General features: G+C 41.2%; 1 protein-coding gene across 1 annotated transcript; it reads left to right on the forward strand.

Annotated features, from left to right (window-relative positions):
* Positions 1-43: 43 nt before the first annotated feature.
* LOC111220959 (armadillo repeat-containing protein 1-like) lies at positions 44-6,725 on the forward strand. Its single transcript, XM_022744267.1, has 7 exons — positions 44-213; positions 1,283-1,494; positions 2,154-2,245; positions 4,085-4,277; positions 4,822-4,938; positions 5,393-5,467; positions 6,084-6,725. Exons 2-7 carry the CDS (start codon positions 1,333-1,335, stop codon positions 6,273-6,275), a joined length of 831 nt encoding a protein of 276 aa, XP_022599988.1. The 5' UTR covers positions 44-213; positions 1,283-1,332; the 3' UTR covers positions 6,276-6,725.
* Positions 6,726-20,545: the final 13,820 nt, after the last annotated feature.

Here is a 20,545-nt window from a genome sequence, read left to right on the forward strand (position 1 = left end):
TCTGCCACAAAACCCAAACACCGTGCCCAGCTGCTAGCTAAAGAAGCATAGTAAAGAAAGAAGCGCAGGCCTAGCTTTAGTGAAATTATTTTGTCACGTTTGTTTTTAAGTTGGCACCGGGACTCAGCTGTTTCTTGTTACGTCGTTTTTGCATCTCTTGTAACTGAAGTCAGCCGGGGTTGTCTCATGTTTTTACTAAGAACTGGCAAAAAGGTATGCTATTAATGTCAAGTAACATTAGCTAGCCTAGCTTAGCTGCTGAATCGCCTCTGTACCACAGGGCGTGATTTGAGGTGAGGTTGGGGGTCGTGGAAAGTGTCTTTGTCAGAGACGAGTATTTGTGTTTTGGCTTACGAAAATCACAGTGTGTTGGCAGTAAACCATGAGATCAAACCGCATGATTTTATAATTTGCCTACCAAAGCACGCTAAGCTATTTGATCTTTCATGTCATGACTGCAGTCTTATCAATGCATACCAGTAAAATCGGTAACTTTACAAGAAACACTAACCAGTCAGATTGCCTAGCTGCACATTTCAGAGGTTACTGCTGATATAAATCCCCAGTAACTCAAACTAATCAGTAAAACGTGGTCTAAGGCAATTGGATAGTAGTAAAAGTTAAATAGTAAGTGCATGTCACAGACTACTTATTTTGAATACTGTTTTGCACCAAGTTATTTAAAAAATCCTAAAGGTTGCCGTATTTGCCATATGCATAAAGGCATTTGTATCAGTATTGCAACGATTCTTTAATTGATCAGTCAATTCTCAGGAATATCTTTGTTAACAATTCTGACAGTCAGTTAATGTTCATGTGATTCAGAAAAAGGAAAAAACAGACTAAACTTTTCCAGGTTCAAATGTGAAGATTTGCTGCTTGTTTCTATTTTATATTATTGCAAATTGAATATTTTGGTCAAGAAAATCAGCAATTTGCATTGCATTTTAGCATAGAATGAAACCTAATTTAATTACACTGTACATGTAAAGGTCAACTAGGGACAAGAGTTGAAAATTAGCAATAACTATAAACTCCCTGAGCAACACATCAGTTTCATGCTCTATTGGAACTATGTTAAACTGCATCGTCCCTGTTAAATGAATTAATAAACTAAACTAAGACTCTGGGGAAAATGCAACAGATATTTTTACCCATTTTCTGACCTTTTGTAGTCCAGGCAGTTAATTGAGAAAACAACAGATCACTTGATACTTAAATAGCTGCAGTCCTAACTAATATAAAGTAAGCTCCCTGATCTGCCTCACCTTTATCTTTTCAGTGAAGTGAAGAGGTTGGTTTGATGTGCGTGACATCACAACAAGAGGCACCATGAGTGCGGAGCTGGATGCACTGACTGTGGTGAACCAGCTGCGAGATCTCGCCGCAGACCCCCTGAACCGGAGAGCCATAGTAGAAGACCAGGGCTGTCTGCCAGGTCTCATCCTTTTTTTGGACCACCCCAACCCACAAGTCGTCTACTCTGCACTACTCGTAAGCAGCATACATATTCACATAAAGAGCCTTCAAAGTACAGATAGTTACTGTTGCATAAAGGAAAAGATATAAGTTTGGAATACGCAAGAAATTTGATCGTGTAACATTCTTATTGAAATATCTACAGCAGTTTGGTTGATTCAATTTCTTTTGGTTGGATAGTGAACTGAGTTCCCTCCTGGCTCAGGAAACTAGCTGTTTTCTGCTCATGTCAGAGTTTGTGCCTCCTGCTACCCAGCAGGCTCCAGTGACCATTTAAAGGCCATTTCCTCCACCACTGAGTCGCAGACATGTGGTGGCATTAAAACAGCCACATATTTAAAAACACTGTCCAATGGTGACATCTGCTGTCTGTATTGTGGTGTAAACACAGCCGAGTCTTGATATTGAAGCCTCTCCTCAATTCCTCCACCAGCACCACCCTTTTGTACAGTAAACGACTTGTAGTGTGCGTACAAATTTAAGTGGCTTTACATAACAGTTGCTCTTTGTCGATAACCCGTGAAGTGTAAACACAGGGTCGGTGCATGTGTATTTATATTGGTTATGTAATATTTTATCGTTGCACACGTGTTCCCATTTTAAAAGCTTTCTCTCTTATAATATCACAGAGGGTCTGTGAGCTGGATAGATAACGGTTGCCCTTGTCCTTGCAGGCCGTCCGCTACCTGGCAGAATGTCGAGCCAACAGGGAGAAGATGAAGGGCGAGCTGGGCATGATGCTGAGTTTGCAGAATGTCATGCAGAAGCAAGTTCCTGTCACCACCACATCACACACACACACACACACACACACACACACACACACACACACACCCACACACACACACACACACATACACACACATATGCTCACTGTGCACTTTCTTTACATAAAACCTTAACCTAGGATTTCTTTTGTTTTGCACGGACAACGTGTGCCTGTCTGCAAATTTCCCATGCAGGACGATGTCCTTCCATTTGCCATGTCAGGATGAATGTGATTAAAGTTGAATTAGAATAGGGTGGTAACCAGTTAAATTGCTGTTTCTGCATGTCATAGATTTTATTGCATCCTGCCACTTCACCACAATTTCTTGATGAATCCACATGCATATTTTTACTAGTGTAGGCTTATATTTGCTCTTGTTTTGTAGTGGATTTACAGATGTGGCTGAATTTGCACATGTACAGTAGTATATTGTAAGAATGTTCCTGTGTTGTTTGGTTTTAGTCTAATATCCATTGTTTTATTTTATTTAATCTCTATTTTCTAAAAGAACATGATAAACACATTCTGGTCATGAAGTGTTAGAGGGAGGTCTGGATTGAGGTGGTGTTGTGCTCCAGACCACTGGTCTTACCCAAAGCTCTGTGGCAGTTATGCTAAGTGATTGCAGTTCATCATTAGCACCCTGATAGGAATAGACCTATGTTCAAGTGGCCGACTGTAGCTTGTATGATTTTGTCCCTCCCCCCCCTTTCTCTTCCTGCGGCGAAGCTCTCGCTCGCCCTGAGGTAACCCAGTCACTTCAGCTAGTCAGGGGTTGCATCAAGAGGAGCCCTGCAGTGACAGTAGCAGCTCTCACTACTCGCAGTTCAGTCAGTCTGACTTTGGGTAGAGGTCGATCATAGCTGGACAGAGTGGGAACACATAGCTCTCGGGGAACGTCTAGCATAGTTGCACGAAACAGGTGTGAATACCATTTTTATTCCTTCAGCTTATTAAGATCTGAAGCTCAAGAGGATGTTGCCTGTTACCCATTGCATAAAGTGATGACTAGATAAAAGAAATCAATTGAATAGTGTGTTTGGCTCGCTGAAAGGCTGAAGGGCTTCCGTCAAGCCCGAGTAGGACTGTGTTGTACAGTGCCAGGCTCCTAGAGGACAACCATGCCAGACAACTGATGTCGTATGTGGTTACTATAGATGGAGTGATGAGTTTGTGACATATAAAGCACCATAGCCTGCAGGGGTATCCCAGGATCCCTCACAAAATATCAGTTCTGGCATTACAACTGCAACGGAACTCATGCACCTTCTTCAAGGCAATTCTGCTGCCCACTAAAATATTTATGCTCTGCTATGGATTTTATTTTTTTTCTAAAAGGTCAGTAAAAACCTGAAGTGCAGGCTTCATTAGTGTGAGTCTGAGTGTGGTGGATGGCATCATTGTCTTTGGGTACACTAAGGAATTTTGGGGTAGAGGTCTGTCACTGTATCCCCCCCTGTGGCAGCTGCTAAGTTCCAAGTCTCCCGTGGCAGACCAAGAAGGATATGGTCAGATTTAGGCTAAACCCATCGGAGCTTACAAAATGAGAGCTTAATGAATTCATTTCGGTTTCGAGCATGATTCACACTTCTCATCATGATTTGCTGCCTTTACATTGGTATTATTATCTTGCATTTCAACAGAAATATCTTGACACGCAAGTGCCTATGCTTGAACGTCAATCATACATACCTTCGACTGCATTGCACCTTTAGTATTGTTACACATGTAAGCTGCTGGGTGGTACCGAACACGTGTACATAAACAACATTTTACAAATTAAACAAAATTAGATGTCTATATTTTCTTTGATGGTTTTTATTACTCTCATCAAAGGAGTACATCACCTGGGGAGACCAAACTGCTGTCCTCTGAGATCTATGAGATTCTGCAGTCGGCTGGTAAAGAAGAGGCCGAACAAGCAGAAGCAGCTGCTGCCTCCTGCCGGCGTAAGGCCCAGTTCTTCCTGGGCTCCAACAACAAGAGGGCCAAAACTGTGGTGCTGCACATCGATGGACTGGATGACTCTGTAAGTGTTTCACAGTGTGCGCACAGGAATCAAGACAACGCATGCACAGATATCTGTTTTTGGCGCATCATGTTTGCTGCTGTCATAATCACAGTGCTTCTTAGCTGTATCTGTCTGGCACAGGATAGGAGGGTGGAGGGGTCAGGTTGTAAATGTCAGGCATTGAACAGCAGGACGTTGAGATTGAACCTGAATGCTGCTCTGCAGGAAGCTTGCACCTAGCCAGATTACATTACAGCAGACAGACGGCCTCTGGTGGGCTGCATCACTATCTCTACAGCAGAAACACACATCGCTGAGGCAGCTGGAAACTGTAGCGTTTTACTCTATAACATGTTGTATGTAGCAACTGATGTTTTACAATATATTTTTATGCCCACATTTGATCTAACTGAACTGTAGCTAATTCTGTATCATTCACATTTCCAGTCTTATGCTGTATAATGTTCCTTTAAGCCACAGTCATTTCTTAACTTATGACATGCTGGCCTTGTTGTTTCACACATCTGTTCATACCTTTCACCTGGTTCCTGCCTGTTGTCAGACTCGAAGGAGCCTGTGTGAGGAGGCCTTGCTAAAGATCCGAGGGGTCATCAGCTTCACCTTCCAGATGGCTGTCAAGAGATGTGTTGTCAGGATCCGCTCTGACCTTAAAGCTGAGGTACGTGTCTGTCCGATGCAGAGGAAAAAAAACACCCAGGAAGTTACGGACACACACAATATTTTTGCCTGCGTCTTATAACAAATGATTATCAGTTGTAATTTTGGTCAATACCAGCTGTTTATATCAACTTGTGTCCAGCTTCAGTTTATGGAATAAACACCACCTTATCAGTCCTAATTGTTGTGTTTGATGATATTAAAGAGGGAAAATCTGCGTCCTTCAGTCATTGCAAACATTTTAAGAACTTGATAAGTGTCATGTTTAATCAGAAATAGAATGCAAATGGCTCTCATCATACTTACACTGCATCCAACTGATTGGCTGTCCCCTGGTTTAACTTTAATATCAGTCTTGGTACCAAAACCACTAAAAGCCGACCAATATATAGTCAGCCTATGTTGGGAACAGGATTGTCGTGAATGAAAATGTAAGTCACTTGTTCTTCTCGCAGGCACTGGGCACAGCAATCAACTCCACCAAAGTAATGACGGCTCAGCAGGTGGTGAAGACAGAAGACGGAGGAGAGGTCAGATTATATTCTTGTTGCTGCACATACAGACTCATTTCTTTCACTCGGGAATAGTCGACTAATGGGTCAATGTGTTTGCTGTATGTTGTGTTGTATCTCTGTACCGGGAGTGTAGCTCTCCTGCCTGTGGCTGAGACTTATCCACACTGACATGATTAGCTAGTCACATCTCTGCCTCAGCCTGTAGGCTAGTTGCTTTATGCCAAACACATGACCAGTCCCAGTTGTACCTTTTTTAAAGCAGTGTGTCACCAAACCTGCAGCACCTAACAAACTGTACAGTGACGCTGTTTTTGAAACTGCTTTAATAATATATTAGATTCCAAAGCATTTGTTTTCCAATAATCTGTGAAAGAATTTTAATAATTGTTGCTCTAATAATTGATAGTAATTGGCTTGGGTTGCGTTAGTAGTCGTACACAATGTGGCCAGCAGGGGTCAGACCTGCCTCAGTCATGTATTCTGGCTCCAGATGGTGATTATTTGGCCACAGTCGAACAACTGTGTTTGACATTGAACCTGGAATCTTATGAATTGGTGTTTTGAACAAATTTCATGTTTTATGGTGAAAAAAAAACATTTTTTTCAATGTGTCTAATTTGTATTTGTGCAGCTGATGCTGCCATTCCAGGAGGGCTCTGAGGTGCTGGTAGAGGAGAACACGGACATCCCAGACTACCTGCCTGAGGACGAGAGTCCGTCCCAGGAGCCGGACAAGGCTGTCACACGTGTAGGCTCTATCACAGACGGAATAGGCTGGCTCAGCACGGCTGCCAACTTCCTGACCCGCTCTTTTTACTGGTGACCACTTCCTGTGTTCCTCTCCCCGCTCACTGTTTTCCCAAAAGTACCATCCAGCTGCAGCGTTAGCATCTCTCAGCCTAATCCCGGACTAAGCCCTGCCTCTCGGTCCTACACTAGTCTAGACTCCCCTCTGTAAAGCACAGAGAGCCCGGCCACACGTGTGCAACAAGTGCTGGACTGCTGGGTGGAGCCTGCAATAACTTTAACTTGTGTATATATTTAGCTACAAACCTCACTACGGGCTGTACGTGCACAATTATATACTAGCTGCATTTGTATCTCACACAACATAGTCAGAGGACTTTTAATCAGCCCGAAACCAAATAGTATTCTGGAAAAGAGTTTCATGGCGTTGAGAGAGTTGACACGTGGCAGGTGTATTTCATTGTTCTTTGGCTGATTTTGCGTACATTGAAAATTGGGAGTTCCTTTTTTCTTTTTTCTTTTTTTTTTTTTTGCATGATTTTGGTTGCTTTTGTCCTGGTATGTTTCCCAGTCATTGTCTTTTTACTCTCTATATGTTTTCATATTTGTCATTCTTTAATTTCCTAATTAAGCAGATTTTTTTCTTTTCATCCCTCTTGAGATTTTTTTTTTTTTTAGCATGCTATGAGTCTTTTGTGCCAATCTTGCCCGATGCCTGTGATTGTTGCGTGTGCCTTTTTGACATTTCACTGTAATTATTATTTATTCATCATTCATTCAAATGATTTGAGAGCATGTCAGATGTAACATTTGTGCTTCCCTAACAGCAGCCAGCCTCCCCCGGGCTTTTAGCTCATTGAGGGACATCACTTCGGTAGAAATAGTAAACTAGACACCAGCAAGAGGCTGCAGCCCATTCAGCCACTGGCTCACACGCATATGACTGTTGCATACTGAAAGAGGAACCGATTAGCTAGCTGGCTGATTAATACACCACCGCTCATTGCATTTAGCTGTTGCTGCCACAGATCTGGACTCCGATCAAGCTTTTAAAGCGGGAAAAATCAAATGCGAGTTCTGCAGTGGCGGTGAGCTGACTGACTGCTCCTTATGTTAATTGCACAGACTTTAGGCTACCTCCGCTTTCAGTGTCCCATCTCACATCAGCATTAAGGTACTTTTAGTAAAACCCTAGATCTGCATGGCAAAGACAAACCTGTTACCCGCCTGCTTGTGCAACCGGACTCCCACTAGCCTTTTTACAGTATTGTGAACCCGCCTGTTCAGTTTCATTTTCACTCTAGCCAGCAGTGTCCTTAAAACAAAGATCATGTCAGTGCACACTCTCACACACACACACACATACAGAGGACTTACTAATGCTGTCATATGAGCAGTAGCGGCATAATGTAACAAGGGTGTGGTTATGTACATTTTGTAAATGGTGCCTGATTCTCAAAGATCTCAGGCGTTAACATGTGAAGGAAATTTCTGTTTTTGTAATTCTAATTCGCATTTTATGTCACAATTTAGGATAAGAGTTTGTAGCAGCTAATGCTAATGCTCTAAGTGAGTATTTTCCAGATTCTTTAGCCCGTACCACCCTGTGAGTCACACCAGTTTTAATTATTATCTCCTCTGACTCGTGTGAGTGTCATTAACTATGATACACAATGCTGACCAGGTGAGTTTTATTGTTTTGATGGTGCAGAGACGTCACAGTTGGTTGAGGTCAAACTGATGGAATGGCACAGAATGACCTGAATAACGTGAACGGATGGCGGCTATTCTCTGGAAAAGCAATAATATTTTGCATTACATGCAGTCACTATAGTTCAGCAACAGCCTTCAAAATAATGTTTCGAATAAAAGCAGTTAGTTAAAAGTTAGGATCATCATCAGTATTAAAATTTCTTCATCTGTCCATTTTGCACAGAATTAATCTCTCAACCGCATCACGTGTCTCTGCTCATATTGCAAAGAAAATACTTGAAAAATTTTTGTTGATCAATGTGTAAATTTCCCTTTACTGTTAGATTCACCACATCTGTAAGGCTGACAAAGAACCGCAAATTAAGTCCTCAGAAATGTAACATGTGTACAGACTTCATCTGTCATCAAATGTAATATAATGTAATGCAAATCTTAAAACTGTAGATTCCCTTACACTGTTAATGCAAACAATGATAAATGTAAAATCAACCGTTGTCTGGCACTTTTTATTCTTAGTATAATTTTTGTTTCGGGGTGTAGTGAAGTGTTGACCTATGATTTCCTAGTATTAGACTCTCATGATCCTCAGGTCGTCTCATCTTCCTGGCATGTGCAGTGGTCACACCAGTGATCCAGACCTCACTTTGTCAAATCAAATTGCTGAGGGCAGCAGCCATTCTTAGCAGAGAGAGGCTGAGAGTAGGGGGGGGGGGGGCTTCAGTTTTCTTTACTGGTGCATAAGTGAGGTGCCCCAGGGCAATCCTGTAGCCTGCCCACCACCTCCCCCAGCCTCGGTGCTGGTAGGCAAGCAGAGGCAGCAGCCAGCCCCAGCTGGAGGCCCTGCAGCCACTGCTGCTGCTGCTGCTGCTGCTGCTGCTGCTGCTGATGATGATGATGCTGCTGCTGCTGCTGCTGCTGCTAAGCCTCCAACAAGATACTGCGCCAAGCTGGAGAGGAGGCCTTCACTGCTCTGCTGTATCATCTGGATGGACAGTGACTAGAGATGTTTAAGGTTAAGTTTGACTAAACAATTTTGAATTTGTACAGAATTTCACTTTTATTTCTCCTGAGTATTCCATAGAGAAACTTTACTGTTTTTACATGAAGGCTCGGCAAAGAATAGAAAACCTAAATTCAAATTTCATCCAGGACACATCAGAAAAGAAGTCGAAGAAAAATGTCAGTAGTGTTTAAAGTAAGATTTTTAAAGTGGAATGAGATGGTTCGAAATTGTAAATCTGTCACTTTTTGCGTGTTGTAGTACTTTAAACCTGACTCAGGTATATATATATATATATAAGTGAAATTTGTTTTCGTTCTTTTATTTGTACACAGAAGCTCAGTCAAAGTCCATCTAGTAACTGAGCTTTCAGTTATATCACATAATTTTACATCAGAAAGTTATCTCAGTGGTCAAAGTAATTGTAAATGTAGAATTTTCCAAGGTTTTTTTCATCCATGTTGCCCTAAAAGTTAAGTGTAAAACCTCACATTTAGCCTCAGGTAGTTAAGGACAGAGTTCGGTCTTATTTAGCATCCAGAGGCTATAAGCATGTACATTAGATCATGTTAACACAATATGTCTACATTTCAGATGTGTCAGTTCTTGATGAAGTATTGATAAAGAAAGCCTGGATAAATATCAACCATCCACAGTGACCAAAAAACACGGTGCATGGGTGTCTGGCCTGTGAGGCCTCTAAGATCATATTTCTCACACATCACCACTAGAGAGAGACAGTAAGCCTGACAAAGAGAACAAATGAGAAAGTGTGAGGTCCAGAGTATAATCTCAAAACATCTGATGAAACACTTGTTTGTAATTAGATGACCTACGATTCCTGATGCTCTCTACAGCCTTGCTGAAACTGCATTTCCATCTGGCCGGTTTGAGCAGGAATCATCATTAACACACTGCACCCATTAAAAATGCTTTGCTCACCTCAGACTGTTATGTGTGTAGACTAATGCAGCCATAAGGTTGTTTTTAGTAGTTAATATAGTGTGCACCTTTCTCTGCCATGCCTGAACACTAATGCTCAGCAATTTTCAGTTTTAAATGATTTTCTTCAAGGGTTCATATGCTTCCTTATAATGATATTACTTCTCATTAGAAGTTTTTGCGCGCAGGAGGACATCCTCCAGAGAACATCAAGTGGGATTCACCTCTCATTTTCAAATTAAAGCCACAGACAATTTCACTTTCACTTCCCCTTGAGTTCTTTGGATAAGCCACGTTGCAATTTCCACCCCCTGTTTCATCCCCTTATCAGATAAAATACAATCAGACTCTCCTGTGCACAGTCCTCATCCACCCTGGGCCATATCAGCCCAGTTGCATATATGGGCATGAATGTGTTGTCGGTATCACCCTCCCACCTGTGTGTATTTGCATGGTTAATCTGTGCAGGGGGGGGGGGGGCGGTTAGATAGGTGCGTCTCATAGCCCCACGGGCTCTTGAGGAATTTTATAGGAGGTTCAGCTCCCAGTCAATGGGATCAGCCGTAAATCGCGCTCAGAGTGTGGCAGGAAATGATGTGACTCCGGCAATTTATGTCAAATAACTTTTGAGGATGTGTGAGTGTAGCGATCAGCGCTACCGGGGCAGCGATAACTCTTCCGCAGGGGGCCCCGGTGAAGATTTAATTGAGACATTTTTCTTTATCTGGAGCGGAGCGCCGGAGCCGTGTTGTTGTGTAACGAGATGTAATGTCTCTCTTTATGCGGGGGTCAACATCCAAGATGAGGGAAGGTCAGGGACTGACTGTTTGAGCATCCAATTTGCTCACGTAATACCGGCTCCACAGGGAGCTGGGTAAAGACACAGAGTATTAAGTTACACAGACTGACATGAGAGCCATGGGCTGTAGGAATATAATGCATCTGGGTGAATTCATGTGGAGCCTTCCTGGGTGTCTAAGGAAAAAAGTTAAGTAATGTAGTTGCTGAGTGTGACCCATTTTCATTCGACTCCACGGTGGAAGTCTTGCTACCACTTTATTATAAGAGCTATGAGGTTTTTAAAGTATAACTAGCTCTTTGTAACACTCAATAAAACTCTCACTTCTTTTTTATTGATCAGTTATAAACCACTTGTAAGGGCAAACTGTGGGTTGCCAGGTTGTGAGAAATGCCCTCAGTTTATGCAGTTATTGAAGTTAACCATTAATAAATGCCCATGGTGTCTCACTTTCTAATAGCCCATAATAAAAGTCATTAATAAAGGGGTTTAATCATCAAGTCTGCAGCTGTAAGTGTTAAATAGTCAAACTGTCCAGCTAGTCAAAGGGATTTCCACAACCTGGCAACTCAAAAGTTGTTCTTCTTAGTATCTTTTAATTTATATAAGTATTAGTTAGCATAAGTTAGTGAGTATCAAGAAAACTGTTAGTAACAATGTATAATTCCTCCATGAAGGATGTCTCAGCAAAGTATTCACTACCTCAATATAAATATTTTCCATTACAAGTCAAAGTTCTGTATTGAAATGAATTTAAAGTGAACGTGTAGTAATCCTCATAATATAGAATGGTCTATAACAATATTAGGCTATATATTATTACACTGTATAATTATTACTGGTGCATGTTAGCATCCATATAATGTTATAGCTGCATGGTAAAGGTGAATTTTTTTTACTACTGTTGGCAGTGTAATCTGCCACAATGCATCATATTTTCTAAACTTGTGGCTTTAAAATATGAATCTGCAGTGACAGGACAATTCAAAAGTATAAAAGTCCTGCACCTCAAAAGTGTCAGCAAAATGTTCTTCAAGTAAAACTATTCATTATGAAATATTATGATGCCCAGCAACATTTTAAAGCTGTCAACAGTTTTTACAATTAGGCTATATAACAATGTGACATATCTTATGCAAACATTAGTTATAGGTCTTATATGTAAAATCTTAATTAACAGAGTAACTAGTTACTAACTATAGCTGCTACAAAACGTGATGGATCCATCTTAAATGTGAATCTGTGGCTGTATAAAACAGTGCAAGCACCTCAAATTGTAGCCTACTACATGTGCTTAGTTACTTTTCAATCTGTAAAGTTACTACAGTAACTGCCAAAAAAGTGTAGTAGCCTGGAGCAAAAAGTGAGAAGGATCTCTTCTCTCTTCACTACCACTGAAAAAAACACTCTATCTGATTTTCAGGATAACATCATCTAATCGTATTTTTCTATAAAACTTTAATCTCTGGTGTATATTTCCTGCATTGTGCATCTCTTTGCTGCTCCTCCTCCTGCAGCAGCTTGCATGGGGGGCCTTGATGAGATGCATGCGCACACAGGCGGCTCATAATTGTGGCCATAGCTCATTATTGTCCCCTCGGATGATTTGGATCCGCCGAGGGGAGGGGAGGGGTGGTGGTGGGGGTCTCGTCCTCTGACACCGCCACGTCCGCCCGGCGACAACCACTGCAGGCACTGATTGGTGGGATGAAATATTGCCGGCGAAAATTAAAAGGTCCCAGTGTCAAAATAATTCATGATATGCATATCTTCCCGGCTTGATGAAATCGCTGATATCTGGATTAGGCGGATAATAAAAGCGATCAGGCTACAGTTAAACTGTTTCAGCAGCAGTGGGGTCGGGTGTCTCTCTGTGTGTGTGTGTGTGTGTGTGTGTGTGTGTGTGTGTGTGTCGGTTGGGGGGGGCTTCTTTATGTGTCAAGAGAGTTGGATTGCAGGGTCAGGATACAACAAGTGTGTGTGTGTGTGTGAGAGAGAGAGAGAGCGTGCACGTGCGCGGATGCGTACACCTATGGTCAACCAACATGTCAGGTGTGCGGTGCAGTTCACCGCACACTCAGACCCGTGATTTGAATATCCGCTGTAATTGTCCCAAAACGGCTCATCAGTGGATCTGCCCGCTGCCATTAGGGCCCAACAATATGGTGTGACATTCAAATTCCCCTCAATGACAGGTTATTAGGAGCCCCAAGCAGCCGGCACATAATTAAGCACCGTAACGTTGACCTGTAATATGAAGTGATGGCTCAGTCGAATAGTGGGGCAAAATGAAATAGGTGCTTTGTTAAAATCCAGGAGAAGTGGGGGATTTTTCACACATGGAAACAAAGTGATCATAAAAAGAAGACAGCTGTCAGTGAGGGACAACTCAAAACTCAAAATTACAGAGGCATATAACAGATTATGATTCTATAACAGAGAGGAGGGTGAGATAATAGTCATGGGTTCTGTCAAAATATCAACAAGAGTTGCTAATACCTAAATCCTCGATACAGTCATGCAGGTTTATGCTATATAATTCACTTATAGTCCATTTTTATTCACAGTGATGAACAAATATTTCAGTCCAAAAAACAAGGAAAAACAAACAACCTGAGAAAAAAAAAATCCATGTGTGACTTTCATTTGTGACACTAAAAGCCTATTACACAACTTAAGACATGCTGTCTGAGGCCCCCGCTTTCCCCTTTAGAACAAGTGGACGTTGTGATGAGCAATGGACCCATCTGTTGTGCCCTCTTCTCCAACTGGTGTGTGAATGTGATGTAGTCTGCATAGGAGCCATTTCCAAGTCGGAATATAATACCAGTGGTACCTGGGAAATATTCTTTAAAAAAAAAAAAGACAAAAAAAAGAAAAAGAAAAATAAAAGATCTGAATGTGTTTCGGCGTGGAAAAGCAATCACGTCTGTGTGTTTAACATCAAAGCGATCCTACAGCTGTTAAGACAATGCTTTTAATCTGCGGCTGAATCATGTCAAACTAGAATAAATGCACAAGTTTCATGACCCACTTCTGCTTCTTTAATTGGACCCAGAGCTCACCTTCAGATACTGGGGCAAAACAAGTCTTCATGTTAAACTGTGGGCCAGAGGCCTGTGTAATGGTGGGTTTGTGGCAGGGTTGCTGAACAGAAGGTCTGCACTTCCCTCCCTCCCTTCCTCCCTCCATCTCTCTCCCTTTCTCTCTCTATCTCTCTGCTAGCCCCCCACCCCCCCCACCCCCTCTCCCCCCTCCCCCCTCCCCCCCTTTCATAACGGTGGCAGATGGCTGCAGATGAATCCCTCATAATCATGTCAGGACGGCTCCTCCGATCCCAATTCATCTCTTTAAACACATTTCATCAGACAGAGAATTACACAAAGATAAAGGCGGCCGGCAGACAACAAAAGCACACAAAGATTGTCCTTGCAAACAAGTGTTCCTAGTCCCTAACACCACTTAATCATTTGTGCTCCTGTTATTGCTCCTCACCCCCTGTGCAATCAACTCAACCCCATTTTCCTCCTCTGTCTCTCACTCTTACACTCTTTATTTATGTTTTTCCATACCGTTAATTGTCTCTATCCCCTGCTACTGTCTGTCCTTATTAAGCATAAATCTTTCTAACAAGCTCTCCTCTCATCCCTGTCGCTGTCTTTTTTAAAAAGACAGGTGTGTAAAATCCTCTCCTCTCCTCATTGACTCTCAGTTTCTGATGGCTGCCCTTTTTGGAGGGGTGATAATTTGCCACAAAGTGAATTGTGACTTTTATCTTCCCCTCCCTCTCCTCCCCCCCCCCTGCTGAGACCCTGTGTCACCCATCCGCGTGATGCCGTTAATTGTGGATCAGGTGAAGTTTGTCTCACCTCATTTCAGGGCCATGCTCTGCTAGGGCCATTCTCCCCACTCAAAGGCCACATAATTTCACAGCCTCCTACTTCTCATTAATCCCTCCTGAGTGGCTGCTCTCCGAGTTCCAGATCACAGATTTGTTTTGCTCTTGTTTTCTGACTCGCTGCCCTTCCTGCCCCACCCACTCCTCTCCTCCGCCTTCATATTAACCCCTTTAGTGAGACCCCCCCCCCCAGCTCCCTAGTGTGCTATGGTCTTCAGTGTATGCTCATTCGCACATTTCCTTTACATTTAACTGCCAATTCTCCTTATATCGCCCAACTTTCCTCACATTTTCTCCCTTGCAAGACCTCTTAGTTCTCACTTTGGAGATAAAAGCTATAGTCTGCTGTTTTGATCAAGAAGACATGAAAAGGCATTTGTGGCGTCTGCTTGTGATGCCAGTATCACCTCTCCTTCCAAAACAACTCCACACCCGGCTGCATTGTACATTCAACTGATAAAACCTGCCATCTCCAGCCTAATAAATATCAAGTGACAAATTGAACAAAACAAAAGGAACTGGAGGAAAGCTGTGTGTTTGTCTCGGCACATGTGCACGACAGTCAGACTTCCTCATTCCTTCCCTGCGAAACTTTTTTTTTTGTTGATTCATAAATTATTCATGAGGAAAAAGCTGAAGATCTCTCATTAACATAAAATAACAATTTGCTAATTTATGGAAACTCTTAATTACTTGCCTTATTTGCCATGACCATATTAAATATTCATAAATATGTGATTATTTCTTTGATTTGACTGTCGTTCAGTTCAATCTACTGTTTTTGCTCAACAATAGCGGCATGCCAGCTTCTGCTGTGTGTACCAGCCAAAACAAAAACCCAGGAAAGAACAATGAACAATATTGTGCATTCAAAGAAGAAGCCTTTAATTCTTTGACTCTTTGATTTCAATACACCTCTATCTTATATTATCCATATGCTAATTTTGCAGCTTTGTGGTTGATGTTTATTCCAATCCCTTTCTATATGAGGAAAAGGTCTTTGGCTGTGAATGTCACAGGTCAAACTGTGAAATGAACGATCCTCTGGGTATTGAATGTGCAGAGGATGAGATTGTAACAATCAACTCTGATGTGAATTAAATACATTGTAGTTTTTTTTTTTAATTTAAGTGTAACACATCTGGGAATAAGAAAAATGTGATATTTACCAAACTGTATGAGCACCAGAAGGCACTTTAACTTGGCATTACTAAAAGAGAACACTGAATATATAAAACATATAGTAAAGTCATATTTCTGGATGTAGTCTAGCACAGAAATACTAGGGAAGAGCAAAAACTCAGACTAAACAAGCTTGTAAATCATGCGGCTGCAGCTTCATTTCATTGCAAGTCAAAATCAAAAATGCATTCATTCATTTGGCTTCCATCCAGAACTAATCATGTCATTTTCCGTTCTGTAGCCTGGAAGTCAGCTTTCACTCCAGTTCATTTCGATTTACTCAGAATTGAAAAAGACTGAGAGGGAATGCAAGAAAAGATGAGTCTATCGTTGAATATCTCCTCTTGTCTTTATAGCAGCAAACAGTTGTCAGAGGAAGACTCAGCCAAGTTCTTGGGAGAAAGCAGAGTCTAGGATCCCATCTGGGACGACTAGATGAGGTCTCTTGCTGTCATCGCGTCTGTTGTCAAGGCTGCATTTAACCTCAAATTTACGACTTTGTTATATCAGAATTAATTACAGATATTTCCCCCCAAAGTGAGTGACGTTGACGAAAACGCTAAGCACAGGCAATTTAGCTCTATTTGCAGATTAATTTGGGCCCACCTGTGATGCTTGGTGTGCTAAGTAGGTACATCAGTTTTAATTACAGACCTCGCAGAGTGGGTTTAGTTAAATTACAGTATTAATTATCACATTTACCAGATATCAGAGTGACAAACGGTTGTGGAGAAGCACTTCCCTCAAACCTCCTGTTTCTCCAGACGATAGCATCGTGTCTGTCCTTCAAACAACCTTCAGACAGGTGGATATGATGGAAGACTTTGTTTCTTCAGTGAATCTGAAGGAGATGCATCTACCTTGATTCACCACCTTCCACTTACTGCCAAAAATGTCACTTCTGAAGCTTCTGACATTTCATGCTTCAACAAAGAACCAGGTCTAATGAAAAGTTTTCTTACCATATGGTAAAATTAGGTAGAATATTGGAAAATGAAGGCAACACCTCACAGAAATCAAAGTGGTTACTCCCATTATAAAGGGAAAATAAGTGGCCTTTGTCCACATCATTACCCTCTTCATTCAGTCGGCTACATTAATCTCTTCAAGGATAATACGATTCACGCTTGACTGCCACTTCACCAGTCTACATCTGAAAGAGAAAATAGAGACCTTTGACCCGTGGGATCATTACAAATGGAAGATATATAGAACTACGAGTGATCAGTTTAAGACATTAATCTTCTGCATGTTTATATGAGGTCAACATTGTAGTTCACTAGCAACAATGAAAAGAGGGGCAGCTTTAAGAGGTTGATTTGATCATTCCTATTTCATAAACAGGATAAATATTGACAGATCTTTATTAACAAGAGGAGCTACGGTAAATGCTTATAATTAAAAGAATGAAAATGGAAAGAAATAGCTTGACAATTTGGGAAATAGGTTTGTTTTCTTTCTTGTAAAGAAGATTGATACCACTCTCATATCTGTGTGCTGATTAAGAGGCTACGGCTGGTTAGCTTAGCATACCGGAAATGGGTCTGGCTTTGTCCGAGCTAACAGAATCACTTTCCTACATGCCAAGAAACAGTCTGGAACACAATCCACTGTAAAATGAAAACATATTTTCACTCTTGGTTTTCTGTTAAAGCTGCTATACCATTTTTATATTAATGATGGATCACATGACTACTAGTATGTAAAAGGCGAAGTATTACTGCCTGACTCTGGAGTTCCCTGGGCTCTGTGGAGTTTTATAGCCCATTTTAACTTATTGTTTTGCTTTTCTGGCCTGCAACTTTACTCTTTTTTTTTTCTTACTACCTCTTCTTACTGTTCTCATTGCAGCTCTGAAAACCAACTGTACACTAGGCTATGTGCTTAGCACTGAATAGCAGACAGAGTTAGCAATTAGCTTGTGAACATAGTGGAGCATTTAGTAAATTAAAAAATACAATGCTAGGATGCATGCAAACCAACACATAACTAAAAGCAGAGTGAATGTTGGACTTGGCCAGAAACACAATTCCAAATGAATGCTAATGTTGCTCCGTATCCGCTGGATGTGTAAATAAGCAACTATTAGCCACTACTACCACTAGCCTGCATGTTCACCACATCAATCACTTATTGCAGGTTGAGTCTGTGAGTTTTAGACATATTTTTTGGTAGAGATTCTGTAACCTTAGGACATAACCACGGGAGTTGTTTCCCTATGTTTCTATTCTTTATGCTAAGCTAATCGGTAACTGCTGCAGCTTTACAGACATACAGCCTTGTAATGGTGGCATTGATCTTCTCGTCTGACTCTTTGCACGAATGCAAAATGCAAGAATACAAAAAAAAGCCATTCCTTTAAAGAGGACTGAGGCAAAGCAAAGCAATAAATTCCACAGTCACTGTCTGAGCTGGGAGACAGACACGAGCTCTGTTCAGAGGTTCACCGCAGAGCTGAAATGTGTCCAGGACTGGAACTGGAGAGAGAAGGTCCTCATTTAGCCCTTGGCTGATGTTCTCTCCCACCAAAGTACTATATTAATCATAATCACACAACACCATTAGACTATGTCATTCTATTAAAGAAATCACATTATCATACATTTCATTAATTAAACTCGAACCCAGTCCATCCACTCTGAGGGGCGCTTCATCCAGAGGGTGAGAGCAAGAGACGGAGGTGGGCTGGGACAGAGGAGGAGGGGCGTAGGAGGGTGGCAGAGGGCAGGGCACTTCACCACTCCACTCACCATCTCTCCAAAGTGAAATCAAGGGGACAGATTTGCATGTCATGAGCTCCTGGGGTGGGGTACAGCTAGAGGCTTAGACAATAGTAACTGATGATGGAGGTGGAGTGGGGAATGTTGGAAGCAAAAAAAACAAAAAAAAAATCCTACTGACAAGTGTGTGTGCATTGGAGAAAAGCAAGAGGAGGAGATGGAGAATAGGAGAGGAAGGACTGACTCCTTAAATGTTAATCACTGGCCTGGTCACAGGGTGATGCTGTATGGTATGATGAGGATACAGAAACTCCTCCCTGACACAAACACACTTCAAGTGGCAGTGAAGAGACACTAGTGTTACTGATAGAAGTCAGCCCAAGGCCTTGTTAATATTCATTTCTCACTGTCTGCGTGTGGGCTGTAAATGTTACCTATAAAGATGTACGATTAGACCCAGATGAACAAAGGAAATGATACATGTATGTTAGTTGGTTATGTTCTTTATTGAGTCATACACATATAAGTGCCCAGCCCACAAGGACTTAAACATTTGTCAGACACTTCTTACAAATAATACTTTGCAAACAAAGATCTCAGGTCCCAAACTCAACAAATAAACGCTGCCACAAAAGTTAGCTCCCTGAAACACAAATTATCCCCCAAGGAGAACTCATCAGAAATGAAATTTTATTTTTTAAAAAGTGTAACTCTTACATTATCATATATTGAAGACTTAAACATGAAATTGACTTTATTTTCAATCTCACCCAAATCAGATGTCTTTTCTCTTCAAACAGACCATTAAACCTGCTTTTTTTTTCTATATGTAAAGGTAATTTAACTGTAACTATACACACAGAGATCTTTGACAAGAAAATGTACTTTTGCATATTAAATTATATTACTGGAAAATGCTTTATTATCGCTGAACTTTTAGATTGATACAAAATCCTCTGCACCTTCAGTCAGTATGATTGCTCTGTTAAGATATCCTTGTGTTCTCACAGCAAACAAAACAGTTTTCTGAATAAAATGCATGCTATTTGCTGAACGTCATCTTAAATTTGCAGATTTTTTTTTTTTACTACAGCCAAATAGCCAGATGAATTGTGTCATATTTCCTCCCATCTTCTCTTGTTTTCCCAGTTTCCGTCTTAACAATCACCTCCTACTCTGCAACATTTTCATCTCTAAGTCTATTCTATTTATTTTCTCTTTTTGCTTTTCTTCCGCGTGAACTCATTCAGTGTTTTTACTCCATCTCTCCATCCCTCCCTCCGTCTGCCCTCTCTCTCCCTCTGCATCTCCCTCTCTCCGTCTCTCTGGGTCTGATTAGCATGTGTAGTGTATGTTCCGTCACGCTGTAGTGTTGACCTGTGCTGTCATCTCCCTGATTACCTCCCTGATTCACTTTCCTTGTTTAGTAATGTGCAATCAATCATAATCAATTAGCCAAAATGTTGAATCATTAAAACCATTATCATTAATTAAAATAATTATCACTTTCTGCCAATGCTTCATTACCAGTGTTGTCTAACGTGTCTGCCGCACACCAGACTTTCCTGTTCCTGCTTTTTTCTTTCAGAAGTCAAATTTATAAAGTTCTTTTTAAAGCTCTGTTGATGATGTGTGCAAAAAAATCAGTGATTGCTTTACTTTTGTTAATAATAATTGTAGAGTTTGAAATATGCACAATTGAAAAAGCTACAAATGATGTGATTAATAGTTGAAAAAGAAAAAAATATACTGATAAAAAAAAAAAGTTTGGTGTACAATGCAAGTGCATAAAGATATTTTTCAAAATATAAAAGTTTGCTTGAACGTCTGAACTTGTCTTGTCTGAAAAACTTTCTAACAGCAAACAAGCAGCTCCTCTTGACATGAACTCAAGTGTTTTCTCACTGCTGCCTCCTCTGCACCACTGCTTTCTTTCTCTCATGCTTGACCAGAAACTGTCTTTTCTTCCACCTCAGACCTACTAGAGGCCTGTTCCTTAAAGGACAGAGCAGAGATGAGACAGGGGAACCTTAATGATGTGTAAACATCCAGGGAGAGGCAGAGCGCTCATCTAAAAAGCCCTGAGGGAAAA

This window comes from Seriola dumerili, unplaced genomic scaffold (genome assembly GCF_002260705.1).
Source record: "Seriola dumerili isolate Sdu_G_001 unplaced genomic scaffold, Sdu_1.0 BDQW01000079.1, whole genome shotgun sequence".
Taxonomy (NCBI): Eukaryota; Metazoa; Chordata; class Actinopteri; order Carangiformes; family Carangidae; genus Seriola; species Seriola dumerili.